Genomic DNA, 17,356 nt, shown 5'->3' with positions numbered 1-17,356 from the left:
ACGATTCATCAGAATTAGCTTTGAAGCACTACGCAAGCTATATAAGAATTATTTTATTAATCCTTTGTTACAAAATACTGCAATATCCAAACTTCTTCAGTAAGATTAAATGCATGCACGTTACTGCTTACATAACGGTGGTAGCTTGCTACACACATCCGGACGCAGAAAAAACATGAAGCATGCAAACAGGACGGTGATAAATGAGAAACGACTTATGTCGGAAAAACCCTTACCTCAAGGAACACTTTAAAGAAAGTCTTTATAAAAGAATCAAGTCAGCCTCGAGCGTGAACTGTATTTATGGTGCATTAATCTTTACAAGGCAAAGATAACCGCGACAAATTATTTCTAAATGAACACTTTGTCCAACGAAATCTTCCTGTCGAATTCAACCCGACCTCTACACCCAAATATACATACAACTGAACTCAGCTAACAATTAAAGCAACTCATTTAATTTAAGTTTCAAGTTAAGTTTAGTCATCTGACATTAAAATAGCCTTTGAAACATTTGGATTTACGCGCAGATTATCGGTCGGTACGTCTATATATCTGTGATTTGACCATCCTTGCTATTCACGTGCATTGTTGCGTCTATTGGTTATTCTCTGATAGGCTATACCATGTGTTTATAGGTCTACGGTGGTTTCGTGCATAAATTTATTTTAAAAATGACATTACGTAACCTTGCGCACGCAGCAGCAGCAAACGAATTCTTTTCCATTTTGTGCTAACTATGTGCATCTTATTACAGTTTGTCCCATTGCATGCGCCTTATGATGTCAAAGACTAACCACGGATACAATATAAAAGGGCCAATATAGGCTGCTGCCACCAAGAATGTGAAAGACTTCAATTTTATAAAATTTGATTTTGATTGTGCAGACTCGCTGTCACCCAGCGCCAGAACCGGGCGCTGGGAAGGGCTGATGGTTTGCACTGTGATTGGCTACATTGTGCGCGACCTGTGACTGCGAGGTTTCGCTTCCTGATAGTGAAGCATTATTTAATTTTTTTTTGATTCGCCAGTGCCAATACTTTGGCACGTGCAACGTGTCAGCTATGATACGATGAAAACCTCGCCGTGGTACAAACAGTGTGGTAAATTCATCTGCTCGATGAATATCACTGACCACGCGTATTTTGGCGATATATTCCAAATCATTGGTTATCTTTGTCAATGTTGGATGAACGAATAAAGTTCAGTAAAAATATTTTCAGCAATGAGGAAGAAAACGATTAAGTTTACCCACAATGGTCTGTGCGTCGTTGGCTCTGACCCCGAGTGGCGTATTTCCTTCACTAAAATCTGTGCAAAGCTATCGGCCCTTCCCAGCGCCTTGTTCGGGCGCTGAGCGACGAGCAGATATTTCAGAAAGTTTCATCTAAGGTCAATGTGTAAGGGTCACGCAAAACATGACTGTATGCGATATTTGCAGGACACATTATTCTAAGCGGTACATATAGAAGACACCGTATATGAATCGAATGAGCATGACTGTACGCTGCAAGCAAATTACGTTTGCATGATTAGACGCCTGCTACTATACGAAGGGCGGATCTGGGTGGCTGACAACGGGGGGCCATTCCACCCCACCTCCTAAAAAGGAGCCATTTTTAAATAAGAGAAAGCCCCCCCCGAACGGCTCTTAAAAGTTACATGGAAAGTTCGAATTTTTAAAATTTTTTTAACGGCAAAATAGTCCCGGATCCGCTCTTAATTACTACCAATAAAATACAAAAGCATCTTACCGCAGGGTGTTTTGTTGTTGTTGTTTTGTGTTTGTTTTTTATAAATTACCTTCTTAGTTACCTAGTAGCCACATCAGTTCCGCTTAAGAAATTTGCTACTTACCTGTGGTGAAAAGATGCCATTTGCAAAGATCATTGTTCCGAGTATATAAAGCAAATTGAACGATTGATCTAGATTACAATTATAACGATCAATAAAGCGCAATCATCCCCGACTTTCAATCAGATTTTCCCCTGTGATTACTGCATTTACAAAAGCTAATCCAATTATTCTGAATTATGTCGTCACCTTCACAAACAGATGGACTTGTTCACAATAACTGTTTGTTTTTATATTTACCACTTTTTGCTTGAAATGTTCTATTTGCAATTCTGACTTGTTTTAATATCAAAATGAAACTACTTTATTAATAGTGTGTGAGACTCGATTCTCAGCTAGTACAAGTTGCTCCCCCAATCAATGAGAAAATTGCATTATATAAAAAATTAAGAAGTATGTCATCGTTATCACAGAGATAAAAGAACGTAAAGATAGGCTATCGTGGGTTTCATATTAGACTTGGTGCACCTTGAGTTTAAGTTATAACCACAACGAGCGCACACAGTTTGGATGCCGATTTCTTGTACTGTTTGTCTTTGGTTTTCCAAGGATAACACTGACTCCTAAATTCCTCTGAAACTGTTCTCAAAGTGACAAAAAACACCGTGTGGACGCAGCCTACACAAATTTCTTGTAACCCTACAATAAGTGTACCCCTGTTCGTGCTGAAGTCCACACTACGCATGCTACACTTGTGGAAACGACTACTTGAACGACATAAGTTACCAAATAGGAGACCCTGATTTCTTATTTTGTAATGAAGTTCAGTGGTAATCATGAAAATCGTGCAATCTCAGCTTCGCCCATGGTGAGCTTCACCTCAGAATCCAGGGGCATTATTGACCCTTAACCAAAAGAACGCAAAAGATTAATGATTAAAGTTGGTTTCAAGGCTCATTTCCGTATGTACGTTTTTTTTGTGTTGCGTAACACGGTGCGTTCATGCGTTTCACTTTCACGGACACCAAAATCAACGACATTAACATGACACACGTATGCCTTGCGTCCGGCCTTCAAAAACGCCCCGGGAGTGATTTTGACGGATACGCAACGCTTGGCGCAAGTGTTGACGCGCGTAATATGGAAAGGTGCCTTTAGGGTGTAGAAAAATTGATGTGTAGCACAAACTGAGGTCCATTCAAAGCAAAGATTCCAACTGAGGGCGCACTTTCATGTCTGGAAAACATGCCAAAGAAGCTTAAAATAATTTGAAGCAAGATATGGGACGGAGAGACCCCCCCGCCTTTGTGTTGGTCATTGTTTGATCGGAATTTCAGGAATTCTTTACAGACTTCTGGGGGATGTGTTAGGTAACGATAGTCTAGAGTGTGTTTAGGGATTGGACAGGTAAGGGGTCCCATATCTTGCCTGGTATACACAAAATATCTCTTGGTCGAATCCACAGAACATCTGGGTGTGATGACATCTCAGTGTAGGTATACAGTAAAGAAAAGCGCAAAGAGTACGAGGAGAAGAGATTGAGTGACGCTAGATGCAGAACCTGGAGTCGAAATCTGTCTTTCACCTGAAAACAAAAGATCAGTATAATCTGTGCAACGTGACGGGGACACTGGACGCCAAATTTTGTTTGTAAATGTCTGTTTTAACTACGGCGCATCGTCTACATTCATTGTTCACAGAAGTGAAGTTTATATCTGACGTGGCAGATTCTGTACCTTAGTGCACTGTTCATACGAAAGCTCCTCTGTCAAATAATAGTTTTAAATATTTTAACAGGTTGTGAATTTTTTATACAGACCGAAAGATGCTTGGCAAAGTTTGGTAAGCTCTGGCAAGACATTTGGAAATACTTGATGAAAGTTGGGTTGAAATCGCCGAATTTGGGAGGGTCACTGTGTGAATAGCAATTCGTTCTCTGTTAAAACACATCGGCGGGTACTTTACACACGTTTTCACCTTGAAATGCGTGCCATATTCAGCCAATTCAGCTACCCATTCCTGTTGGCAACTGTGGCTCTTTCATGATACTTATGAGAGGTTTGGTTCACCAAACGGTATTTATGTTAAATGGTACCTGGTTTTGCAACTTCGATCTGACTGGCTACACCGTCGCCCTCCGAGCTGTACCCCTTGACTTTAACAAAGTAAGTGGTGCCTTGCTCTAAGCCATCTATCGTAACCTTGTTGGTGCGACCGCCCACTGTCTTGATTTGTGGAGTCTCGCGACCTCCTTGCGTCCAGTAGAAGACCTGGGCATTTATTTGAACAGACAGAAGATGTTACTTTGGAATGAACACCGTGTGTCCAAGAAGAAGAGAAGAGCACTGGAAACGAAAAGTGGTGTCGAAATTAAATTTTTGGCAGCCATATTAGCGAGCAGATTTCAGAAACACAAACAAGTCATGCTTTGTGCGTGCTTTGATGTCAATCCTCCTCCGTGTCGTTCATATTTAATGGCAAAATCGTCAGTTTCATCGGGAAATTCGCAATGTTTGCAACTAGATTAAGCAACAATCCAGCAGCTTAACATGGCGAAAAGGCCCCTATGCATTATTTCCAGCGATATCTAAGCAATTAGAGCGAAGCTTAATTGTGAAATGCTAGGCCTTTTTAGAAATTAATCTTTCTTTAGCAACCGGATCACTCACAGAATTGTATGTGGTGTGAAAACAACACCCTTGATGTTGTCAGATGACCACACCAAAATGTGTTACATTAGCACCTCCGATGTTACTTTGTACATGTACGGGTGTTACAATGCACTGGAGGGTGTTGAGAGTGTTAAAACATCAACGGTGTTGAAATAACACCAAAAACTTTAAAACCAGTGAAAAGAGTTGGTATAATTTTCTGATAACACCGGGGGTGTTAAATGCAACACACTGTGTTTTTTGTACTGATGATCCTTATCCCTGCGACGGTTTTTTTCAACCCCCCGAAGTGTCATGTTGTCAATCAAGATGGACGCGCGCTGGATTCATATGAATCATACCTTATATCCTTCAACATCTGCTGATTTGAGCAGGTTCCATTCGACCATCATAGTGCTTGTGCCTATACGTGAGGCTACAACATCAGATGGTGCGATCAAGGGTGCTGTCAGGAAGAGCAACACAAGCACGATTGAAAATTGTGTACGTCTTTGTAATGTTGGTCTCTTATATAGGGCCTACATGTTCCCAATTTTATCAGAAAGTTTTCTTTTTTAATTTGAAGGAAATGTTCATTATCGGTGCTGCTCTTTTCTCACACCTTCCAAAAAAACTCCTACAAACCCAATGTTGACAATTGCTTCCCACCATGTGCTTTCAACTTATATTGTGTTTTTTTCTTTGCTTGTTTTCTTTATTTCCAATGAAGCAGATATTTAGGTCGATATCTGGGTCATCAGCTTTTGAGCACATCCTTAACATTGATCCCAAATTAAGAATGGCCTGGTACCGTTTGTATTCCAAAAAATGGTTTTACCAGCAGTTACATTCAAGATGGCGTTGGCAATGACGCTTCCGTGCTTATTTGATGCGACGCATTGGTACACCTCCATGTTCTCTACCGAAATTGATGGTTTGCCATCTATTGAAAAGACATTGATATTGGTTACATCTTCGCTATCGAGCTGCCCCTTACGCCAGTTGGTCTCTCGCACTGGGACTGATTTTTTGCACATTACAAAATCTTTGCTGAAATGCACAATTGTGTGGTAAACGAGATATAGCCGCTGTAGCTGGCTCGTCGGATTCTGTTCGCACATTAATGGAGCCAACAGGGAAACTCCCCCCCCTAAAAATGAGCTTCTTTTGGCACTGAATATAAACTTTTCCAACTTGATTTTAAGAGACTTGAAACAAGTTGTCAAAATGACTGCCAAAACCTCACAATGTTTTTGCGAAAACAACAGGCCTAGTTGAAAAAGTGTATTTATTTTCATTCAGTGGCATTGGTAGGCAAAATGCTCTTTCCTTGAGGGTTAATATAGGTTTTGCCGGCCGAATTCATCATCTTCGCACACAAATTAGAGACAGTTTCATTCAAATTAGCACGAAATAGATTGACGATCTCGATACCCATTCAAAGAACAAACCTGATCATTCAGTTTCATTCTAAGCGCATGCAATTGCACAATCTCGTTATTCATAAAGTGAAGGGTCAGCATTCAATTTGGAAAACACGCAAAAAAATCATTCAAATTCAATTTCGTGAATCGGCAAGGATTTGTGAGATTCGTGCCATGTTTTTCGTTACACGTGAAATCTTCTAAATTCTTTTTTTTATATATAATTTATGCATAGGCCTAATATTTCATGAAAGGAAACGTTTAGTTCACGGGTAAAGATCTCCAATAAAAAATAACGATTGATCAATATTATTTGCTAATCTGCTAGATCGTATTTTGTTTCTGTTTAATTTGTTATAAAAATGAATGAACAACAGGGAAGTAAGATTATTTACGTCACACAAATGGACAATGAGGGGAAATGTCTAAAAAGGGTCTTAATTTGCCGTATATTCCTCTTACCTTGAAGTTTTCCAATTGGAAGCCTCAAAGTGCGAACATGATTGCCCATAGATGAAAACAAAAGTGAAATTCGGAAGGAATTTTTCAGTCCAGTCATGTAGCGCGAAATCGATTGATCGTTGTACACTGTTCAACTGAATGAAATTTGTTCTAAATTGAATTTTACAGTAGGCCTACACTATTTGACGCTTCTAAACTAATTTGAAGGCTCTTCCGTATGAAAAAGAAACAAGGGAGCACCAGCTGAAAAAATCATTGGAATACGAATGAACCATAATGAATATGTCTGTGAATATGACGAATTTGGCCAGGAAAACCTATAATAGGGATTTTCGTCACTGTAATGTTTATAATTCTAAATATACGTTTCCATCGTTTAGACTTGTCCACTTCTTGGGGATGACCCCAAAGCAGACTTCTCTGGCTTGCAGTGTTGCGGTTCATCCGTTGTGCACATATAGGCTTACCGTGTTCCGGTTTGTGTTCACCGTTCGCCATCCACTTAATGTTTGGAGCCGGCTCCCCGCCGGCCTCACACAGCAGATTCGCCGTTTTTCCGTCGTAGATGTCGGTATCTCGAGGCTTGACAATCCAGTATGGCGCCGCTGCACACGAGAACGTGACGAAATTAGCTATGACTTTCGTTCTAATCACGACTGTTAACACAAGTTAAAGTGCCACAAATGTCTCTTGGGAGTGAGGGTAGGTCAGAGGAAATGAGGCTATTGAAATTCATTGAAATTGCAGTGGTGAAATCCAAGTACAGGTCTGTAAGAGCCATATTGCTGGACGCCATAGTTACATGAGGTATGGCACGGCATTCACACTGCAATATTTTAGCCCTTGGGACAATTAACGTGTTTGAGATTTCAATATTCATTTCAAAACCTTTAAAATATGTTTACAATGTTCATAAAGATATTTTGGTAAACGATCTTTATACAAATCACACATTTACTCTTAAGGCAAAAACGTGAATTAATCTCAGCATTCTGGACCTCACGTACACCGGCATTTTTAAAGGCAGTAAGCAGACCTTGAGCATTTCGTTTTATTGTAAGAATAAAATCTCTTAAATTTAAGGCTAGTCCCTAACAACCATTTGTTGCAGTTTTAGCTCTGTCGATAATGTAGATCTCAATAGAACTGCTCTAAGTAACTTCATTGCCTTCGCAATTACCGTACTTCATCCTCTAATTGGCTGTAAATGCGCAGTTGGACGAACAGATATAAATTCTTGAAAAAAAATCAAAACTAATAAAATACGCAGAGTAAATTGGGGTCCGTAACTCATTCAAAAGTTGTGGTGCCATGTTTAAAAATGTAACTGTTATTTAGTAGATGTATTCATTTATTAAAGTTTTTTTTACTAACATGTGATTTTAAAACTCTTTTGAATAACCCTTTATTTAGTGCCCACGGCAAGCCATTGTTTTGCCAGCAATAGTCCACAAAATCTGATAAGTTGACAATTACTGACAGCCATTTCTAACTAGGGGGCCAAAATTTGGGGGAATTTACCCACGATGACAATCTTTTGCCTTGCATTAAACATTCTTTTGAAGTGAATGTTTTCATTTAGAATCCTATTATTCAGTGTTTTATATTACTCATCAAAAACGTCATGACAGGATTAGTTGGTGAATATAGATGTGTATATCGGGAACAGCGGGACACCGAGAATAATCATTGAATTTTATAAAACAATACTATTGAACAAATTTCAAACATTTTTGGAAACCACCAATTTACGCTGGTATCGGACTTCCGTTTCGTCAGAGACTACCAGTGATGGAAATACTTTACCTTCGACATGCAAGATAGTGGTAGCTTCAACATGACCTTGCTCTGATGAAGCCGCGCACTTGTACTCCCCTTCATGGTCCAGTGTTACATTGCGCAGACTCAGTACGGGTCCAGCCACTTGACTGAATGACGGCTGCTGTTCTCTGCTCCAAATGACTTCCGGCACTGGACTGCCAAAAAATATAGGCCAAAAATAAGGGCCAATACTACTACTGTTATCTTTTAAATACTAAGATTCGAGCTTGCGCCCGAAACATCAAAGCTGTCTAAAATCGACTTCTTCTCGAATGGAATGAATGAACTAACAGTGAGATTAAGTATGGTGTTAAAGGAAAAGTTGCCTGTAATTAAAAAAAAATCCCCTTGTCATATAAAACAAAGACAACCCTTCCTGATCTTTACGATTTACAAGTACACTACTTGGTATCCGTACGTAATTACTGACCCAATACGGTACACCGTGCAAATCTAGCAGTACATTTTGAACAGTTAGTCACATACCTCCCAGATGCAAGGCAGTACATCTGCACGTCTTCTCCTTGCAAGGTGTGGATGACTCTAGCGCCCTCTAGGATTGTCAGTGGTTGCATGGGAACACCTTCAGACCCTGCAGAAGTTACATGGGAATGCAGAAAGGATGTTCTCCTCAAAGATGTTGATTAACGCTACTGGTATCTCCTCAGTTATCAACGTATCTATCAACCCATGCCAATGTTCAACGAAGATATCCTTTTTACTCATTTTCCATCCCTCGAAAGCCTTACTTTACTCTTGACCCCTGCCGATGCCGAGAAATTGTTAAGATAATGGCATGATTCTCTCCCGTTATAGAAATTGTCGTAATTATTGGAAATCCTCACCTCTTTCGACTCTAACCCCCTTTCTTGCTGAAAAAGGAGAAAACACTGGGATGGTTGGCGACCTGACGCGGCACGTGTAGTTGCCCTGATCACTCGACAAAGCTGCCAGGAAGACCAGGTTACCAGCATCATCCTGCACCAAGTTGCGATCTGGGTTCCACCACGACCCGTTGGCGAAGAGTGGTCGATCGTTTCCGTCGACCCAGAAGATGATCGGGGCCGGATGCCCGTCTGGAGCCTCACAAGGCACCGTCAGCAGGAGACCTTCAATGATGGAGTAGCTTTGTGCCTCGCCAATAAAGTAACCCAGATCTTAAAAACAGACATTTGCAATACACCTCATTCCATGGAAGCCATTTTCTATTGTGTTTCCTGAACCTATCACATTCAGTATAATCTGTTAAATGGGGTTGGTGCCAGACTATTTAGGGGAACAAAGGCTGCATCCGAATCTCTTGTCTAGAGCTAGGTCTTGGTATTCACTCCATTGGAAATGCATGGAGCCGTGCAGACATAGACCTAGCCGTAGCTATGGAAGCCCGTTTCGGACACGGCCTGAGTCTCACCTTCAGGTTTTTGCATATAAATACAGTTAATCACAAATGCCAACTTACTCTGAAATGTTGTTGATTCGGAATAAACTGTTATTTTGTTGATGTTAATTTTTCTCTCAGGTTCTAAAAATGAAAAGTTAACTTCACTTTCCATTCAAGATGATCGACATGTGATTACATTCTATTGCTGTTTCCACACACAAAAAAGTGCCAAGGTTCATTGTGACGCGTGATGCGTTGCACATCATGCCATCGATTGGAAATTTGGATTAAGTTAAGAATATAAGGATAAAATAATGACATTAATACAACTTATCGTGCTCCAAGCATCCGCCCTTTCACAGAGGAGTAACGACATGCCACGGACAGGCTGCAAAATTCAAGGTCTCTACTTGCACCAGCTCCGAATACTTTGAAATTACTAAACGGTAACAAATGAGTTCATCAACCAAGCGCCCGTCCAAATTTCGGCCTCGTCTTCTTGCAAAGACTAGCCTATGTCTGACAAGGCTTGGAGTCCATTAATCAGTTAAGGTAGCTTAATTTTGGCAATTATCGTTAAATAAAGCTGCAACAACAGACCAGGCAGAAATTCGGGCAACAGGATCCCAGCGGTTGGCAGCAGAGCGCGCATTTTCTGTATACTCACAGCTGTACTGGACTCGGGCGGTGGTAGAAACTGCCGTGCCGAGGTCGTTAGCGGCGAAGCAAATGTAGTTGCCGGCGTCGGTCTCCTGGGCTGGATTTAACACGAGTTCACCTGTGTGGCTGGGGCCATGACTTATTGGCACACCGTTACGCTCCCACCGATAGCTGCCGAGTCATGTGAGCGCAGAAGGATTGAAGAACCCAACTTGTTAAGATCCTGACATAAGGTATCTCAGGACGACATCTTAACAACAATATGTACATGTACATGTCGACAAACTGGATGGAATGCACCGACATCCTCATCATAGGATGTCGGCATACTTAACATGGGATGTTGACATCCTCAACATAGGATGTCGACATCCTTTGATTACTCATCAACAGATGAAAACATCCTAAGATAATTTATAATGTAATTCCGAGATATCGTCATTTCTGCTTGAAGTATTACTGGATTTTGTTATCCTACTTCTGGCGTGTTTCATTTTCCCAGAAAGCCGTCACCTCCACTATCTAAAGATGTCAACATCTTTCCCGTAAAATGTCGTCATTATACGTGGAATGGAATAAAATAAGGATCCCAACAAGTCAGATGGTACTCTCATCAAAGCTCGTATGAGGACGGTGCCTCACAATGTCGTAAGCTGTCGCGGTTCAGTTGTCCAGACGCCGCCGCATTTTGCCTCGGAAACGGTGCCACACCTCCATGATTATGTGTAATTGTGGGTGCAGCCTGCTGTTTAGACTTTGTTTCACACAAAAACGGCACCAGCCAGATTTTATGTATGAAAATGCTGTGACGTCATCCATCCATAGAATTTCTTTGTAAATTCATGCCGAGTGACTGTGATAAGCCCTGTGATTATAACTTTCATCTGTTTAATTTCCTGTCATGCTGCACACGTTCCAATTTTGTATTTACAGCTACAAACTGAAATTACCAACGTTCACCAGTAGTTTGAATGACCCACTCGATCATCGTCAGTGTTTGTGAATGAAATACTCTCAGCTGTACAAAATCTTTTTTGTTGGCGAATATTGAATCACTCTATTGAAACTAATGTGTAATTAGTTGGAGGTTGCCAAGCCTGAATGTCGTTTTGCCTAGGTTTCTTCCTTCCCTGATCTCGGAGATGGACACTACCTTTGATCAAGTGCAATGGTCTAAATACATGACATCGTGGCATATATTTAGACCATTTGCGTAAGCTTTGGACATCAAAGGCTTCTACATAATTTTTGACGCAGGGATGAAGCCCGAGGCGCGTACCTTTCTGTATCTATCCTCTGTAGTCTGGTAAACAGGTCTCTCCGATTGCTTTTGAATATTCTTCCTTTAGATAGATAGAATTGATAGAATGTGATTTCTTAACTTACGATATTGGGTGCGAGCCAGTCGCCTGACAAGGCAGAGTCACCGGAGTGGGCTTCCCGTCGTAGTCACTGAAATAGTAGACAGACTCGCTCGGCTGCTGTGTGAATATGGGTGGCGCTGTTCAAGAGAGAGAAAATTACGTCTATTCAGTATTATGTATGGCCGTGTCCTTAACACTTGACAATGGCTTGAAATTACACATAACTTTATGGAAACTGGCTGTGACTGCAACTTTAGACTCGAGTGTAATTTCTAACTGCAGCAAAGCAATTTGGACACGGCCTATGAAAGCTTAAAATGGCAGACTGCGCTGGAAGCGCCCGTTTGGGCTCTAAAATACATTCTTCGCGAAAGGATAAAACACATTTTCCCGGCTATTGAAATGTTTTTCATTCCAATTTAGCGATTTGAACATTTGAATAACCAAGTTAGTCTTTCGCAATTCGACTTCAGAGTTTAAATACTGTAACACCGTGTCGAAAGAAAATCGTCCTCACTAAGTTGTTGCTAAAGGGACCCCTCATAGATCGGCTAATTTCTGCATTAATTACTTTAATACTTTTGCAAAATAAATCACTGTAGCATGTGCATACTTGTCTTATGTTCTGGGCACAGCATGCACATTCATAACAAAGGTGAAAAACAACAAACAGACCCCCAAAACATTCAGTTTCTTTAGACTTTTTTCTTCAGCAAAACTGGCAACGGTATGTAAACTACATACCATTTCCAGTTGCAGTAAATCGACCAAAATCCCAGGAGCCTTTTTTCAATTATTCCAATTACTCCAATTATTTGATTAAAAGGTTCCTCCCAATGAATGTCTCCCCACTCTTTCTGGTTTTGCATAACTGTTATACTTAATTTATTAAATGACAAAATGAAAGTATGTTTTGAAATAATAAGATTTCCCACGATCTCCGTGCAGAACAATCATGGAAAGGTAAACAGAGGACTGAAAGCGTGTGTTTCAGTTTGCCTTTCGGTTATAATATTTCGAAATAACCTTCACGCTTTGAATATTTTTTTTTTTAGAAAAAGGCAAACATACATTTCTATTACCTCGGGCCTTCTTCCTCGAATTTAAAATAACCATTGAAGCTCACCTTTAATCTTGTACTTTTGATCGTGGCATATAGACGCAGAAGATTGGATACAATGTGACTTTAAAAGCATGATACTAGTCTGAAGCGGACAAACATGTTTTTGAAACATGAGTTTAAAAGTGTCAATGCCTTAGTTTCAATCCAATTTCATCGTATGTTTTCATACTTTGGATCAAAAGCCTTTCGCCAACGGGCTCAGACACAAACAGGCAAAGCCGAGCTTTGGTTGAATTCTCCTCCTTGATGATACTGTTGATTTGCACACGAAGTGGTGGAATCAAGTTGACGTCGGCAACGAAAGAAGTAAATGGATAATCATATTACTGCATTTACTTACACTGTTGCTGGCACTGACTTGGACAGCCTAGGGACGTGAGTAGGAACAGAACTAGGTTTGCAGCTCTCGGATCAGCGAAACGGCTCCCCTCCATAGCCCTTTTACGGAAAATAGATATGTTAATCAGGAAGGTCATGTCCCGTCAATAATTGTGCGCCACCTTTGTTGCATGTGTGAGTGCAGGGGTCGGAATAAGCCACTGTGCTGAGGGCCCGCGAAAACTTTTGAGGGCAACGACAGCATTTAATTTTTTTCAATGAAAAGCGTCATAAAATTAAATTTTCCATGCATTTTTTTAAATTTATGCAATAGGAGAAGCCCCCCCCCCGCATTGATCTCAAAGGTCGGTGACCACCAGTGGAGTGGCTGGGGGGGGGCATGGGGGCACGTACGCTCCCCATGAAAAATTGTCGCCCCTAATCTCCCCACTCGCAGTCCTGATGTGATCACGATTATGTACATGTATATGTCCAACATCCTTTCAGGCCCCCCGACTTTATGAAGATACGACAACTTAAGGTCTGTAGTGTTGAAAATGAATTATAATATGACACACAAAGTGCTTGTTCAACCACATCTTTATAGAGAAGGAATTGGCTGTAAACAAGTTCTCTTCACAGGACAATGTGTCAGAAGAGCTGTGCACCACACATCAGATCCATCACACAACACAACATGTTATTTAGCAGAACTATTGGGTGCCTGATTCGGCTGTGATTTTATGCAAGTACAGGACATGAGAGAAAACGCCCCTCCCCCCAAAAAAGGGCAAAGTGACGTGTCATTCACATAATACTCTGAAAGAGATTGGACATGTAGACGGGTGTAGACGTGGTCCGGGGACTATATTGATGCACGTTCATTTAAAAACAGTATAGAGAAGCTGTCACGGAGAACATTTTATGTTGACGACCATTGTTTGTGTGAATGTGTATATTTTGCTACTTGATGCACTATTGTAGCGTTTTACTCAGCCTTTACATAGAAACATTCTGTGCAGTAAGGTTAATGAATGTGTTATCTCCTTAATTTGAACAGTGAAAAGCAATATCTCTGAGATGGCCGAGTGGTTAAGGTTGCGGTCGTGAGATCGTTAGATGATGGGTTGCGAATCCCAAGGGTGGCGTTTTATTTTCCCAACGCTCGCTGTCAGTCAGTACTTATAAGAGACACTCTAATTCACCCCTGTAAAATACCAACAGTACCTCAGCCGACCAGGTAAGCTCTGCGGCTGGCACTGTCCGCGAAGTCCAGGTGAGCGCCTTAGTACAGGTTCGAGACAAATGGCCGACTCGGCAGCCAGGGCTTAGGGGTGCACTGAACTAATTCAAGCTCCATTGAAAATAGTGTAAAATCAACCAAGTTTGGAGCCCCATGGCAGGCAACTGAAGTCCTTGAGGCCTCTCAAACAAAAATCAATGTGTTGTTTGGTCCTTCAGATTTCATTTGATTTTCAAATTGTAGTAGGTTAACCAATGAATTTTTTAATTATCCGCCCAAAACAAACTCACCCCCCAAAAAGTGAATGTTGCCAAGCCCTCCCAGCGGCCATTTTTCAAATGACATCCCTCACCTTCCTGGGGCTCTTCTGACTAATTTTTCAATCCCATTTTTGTCTGCTTTGCCCCCAGATGGGTGCCCCTGAATCTACAGAGATGATCCTGGGCCATACTGACACAATTCCACCATTTCTTGGCCCAGACAGACCCCTCTTTTCGAAACAATCTCTGGGGGTACTTTTTGTGCGCCTCGGCCTGGCGGAGAATTTTCCTTGAATTGGGACACTGCACCCTTAGGGGCTTGCCTCATTCCTCCATTGAATGGTCGCTCGAACCCTTTTGGGGGGTTAATGGATGGGCAGGGAGGAAGTGTGGTGGGCCGGGAACCCCGAGACCCCAGAAGAATCCTACATGGAAGCCGGTAACTGCAATTCCTTCCGAATTTCAGGATTCCGTGAGCCTGAATGCTTGGTCAACACCGCATAACTTTTGGATTTTTCCCTCAGCACATTTTTTATTCATGTCTCTGGGTGCAGAACCCACAAGGCAATTTTCTAGGTCTGAATACAGTGAGCTATTGCCGAGTGTCCCAACAATTTCGTCCAGGACTGTAGATGGCTACAATGCATTTAGTGCGTGACTCCTTATGAAAGGGAAAGCAAAACGAATTGTTCATTTATGTACATCCTCAACAGTTCCGGGAGGGTTAGACTGAAAACCAGAAGGAAATGAGAGATTAAAAAAATGTACGGTTCAGTCACATAAACAACAAGACGCAGTTCGAATTTCACTATCTAACCTGTCAAGTTAACAATTACGACCTATATATCTGCTGAGATGGAAGACACTCCAACATACGGCAGCATCAGCATTGCCACAGTGTATGACGACGTATCGGCCTGCTGTCGTTACAAACGTCACAGCGGTGGCGTTTGTTCCTGACTATGAGACGCAACTTTCAAATATGAAATTCCCTCAATCCTATGATTATGACAATCCGTATAGAGACGGTTGCTGAAGGTTTTCCAAGAAATTGTCTCGAAAATTTGTACCTCTCTGAATATTCGCACACTTGACAACTGTTTGAAAGTTTCCATACAGACGCTATCTTTGGTGAAGTTTTCGAATCGATTGGAAAGCAATTTGGATTTTTATAGAGAGCAGCATTTATCATCTCTTTGCATTTTCATAAAGGAACGTTTACAATAAATTATTAAACGTTTCTTACATCTAAGCTGTGCCAAGAAAAAGAGCTTCATCATAATTGTTATTTAGGTATCTCTTACAGCAGAGTTGCAGTCGAGTACTTTCCTGGTATCTAGTTTACTGCCAGAGATTAATATTATCTCGAGTAGACAAATGCACAATACAGACAATGGATAGTTAATACTGTCTAAACGAAATTCAAAACTTTGGACACCTAGAGAATCTTGTGCGAACTAAGATTTATTTTTGCCAGAAGGCCCATTTGCCGGTCACTTGGGTGGTACTGTTGTCCTCGCTTGAAGTTTACTATAAAGATTCCCTTCAATTTGTTTACAACAAACACATCACATTTCATAGTACTGAATAAAGCCAGATTCCCCGGAACTGCAATGCTAGAATTTGACTTAGAAGGATGTTCTTACCTTTTCTGACAACTTTCGGTTGAGATACTCGTTTAGATTTGCTGTCCGATCTTCGTTATTTGTGACAGTTGTTGGAGATCCAATTGTGTCGCTGTGACCCAGGACAAGGTTGAGCAAATAACTAAATTTCAGCCTGATCAAATTCACAAAAGTGCAACGGATAAACGGAGAGTTTGTAATCCAGGTCGACTGGATGGAACACTCGTGCTCGTCTGCTGCCGGAACAGTGAAATCTATGCCCCCGCGCCTGTCCCGTCTGAAGCAAAGTGATTGGCTAAAACACTCTGGGTGACTGGCATTACGTCAGTCTTTATGTACTTGCCCTTATTAGGTAACTAAACTTGTACTTTCAGATTAATGTTGTCACTATATATTTTATTTCCTGTTTTGGATGCCCTATGAACTCTGGGGTCATGGGGACGAAATTTAGAAAGCCAGGGACCTTACTGGGTGGTTGTATGAAGCAGAAATGCCATGCATTTGTATAGGCGGACTGAGCTCTGTGTGAACCAAAGATTGTATGGCGCCGCGCAGTGGCGCTATACAATCTTTGGTGTGAACCACAGACATATAAACGCATAGACCGCCAGTCTTGCGCGTATAACCATGATTTTGAAAAGTATGGGCAAACGATGGGCGGAACGGTGGATGACAGCGCGTTCAGTGCGCAGTACGCGCAACGCACTTATATTGCCTGTTATTTGTTTACATGTTCTTCCAAATACGTTCACCTTTTTTGCTCTTCAATACAGCTATCTCTTCTTTTCAACTGTTGCAACCGCATTTTTTAAATCCCTATGGGCCAGATTAAGTAAATAGAGGGGACTTTTTACAATACAAACATGGCTTCATAGAATTTTATGGCTGGAATTCTTCAACTGTGCGTAAATTCCCTATACCGAGAGTGAATTAGCCCCGAGTTTTGATTTTAGTCGGGTGCCGCGCAGATCACGAAAAACCCCTGTAGTTTTGATTAGGACCTGGCGGTCTATGCGTTTATATGTCTGTGGTGTGAAAGCAGTTGAGGGGCGCTCTGGTGCCCCCTAGATGACCAAGTTTTCAAACCACAATCACACGACTCCAACCTCTAGAAGCGGAAACGGAATGGAGATATCTCTATTTTATGATTGATTAACTTTGCATTATACACGTGTCTGTGCTGGGTGCTTGCACAACACCCTTCCAGGTTCTGGCCGTATATGTATCTT

General features: G+C 41.3%; 1 protein-coding gene across 1 annotated transcript; it reads right to left on the bottom strand.

The window, feature by feature from the left end:
• Positions 1-14: 14 nt before the first annotated feature.
• Positions 15-16,391, bottom strand: LOC110973987 (contactin-1-like). Its single transcript, XM_087136088.1, has 12 exons — positions 16,149-16,391; positions 13,022-13,119; positions 11,581-11,695; positions 10,202-10,365; positions 8,999-9,310; positions 8,640-8,745; positions 8,139-8,308; positions 6,800-6,937; positions 5,285-5,389; positions 4,809-4,912; positions 3,891-4,065; positions 15-3,380 (listed from the first exon to the last, which is right to left on the bottom strand). Exons 2-12 carry the CDS (start codon positions 13,113-13,115, stop codon positions 3,283-3,285), a joined length of 1,581 nt encoding a protein of 526 aa, XP_086992214.1. The 5' UTR covers positions 13,116-13,119; positions 16,149-16,391; the 3' UTR covers positions 15-3,282.
• Positions 16,392-17,356: the final 965 nt, after the last annotated feature.

Source organism: Acanthaster planci, linkage group LG04 (assembly GCF_054643075.1).
Source record: "Acanthaster planci isolate LZ-2023a linkage group LG04, COTS_SCS, whole genome shotgun sequence".
Classification (NCBI taxonomy): Eukaryota; Metazoa; Echinodermata; class Asteroidea; order Valvatida; family Acanthasteridae; genus Acanthaster; species Acanthaster planci.
The sequence above is the reverse complement of the archived record's forward strand: the minus strand, read 5'-3'. Positions and strand labels throughout refer to the sequence as shown.

Coding starts and splice junctions, on each gene's coding strand:
- LOC110973987 (XM_087136088.1), bottom strand. CDS start 13,115: ATGGAGGGGAGCCGTTTCGCTGATCCGAGAGCTGCAAACCTAGTTCTG. Junction 9,311..10,201: donor CGCCCGAGTCCAGTACAGCT/GTGAGTATACAG, acceptor TCTGTTTTTAAG/ATCTGGGTTACTTTATTGGC. Junction 4,066..4,808: donor CAGATGTTGAAGGATATAAG/GTATGATTCATA, acceptor ATAAATGCCCAG/GTCTTCTACTGGACGCAAGG.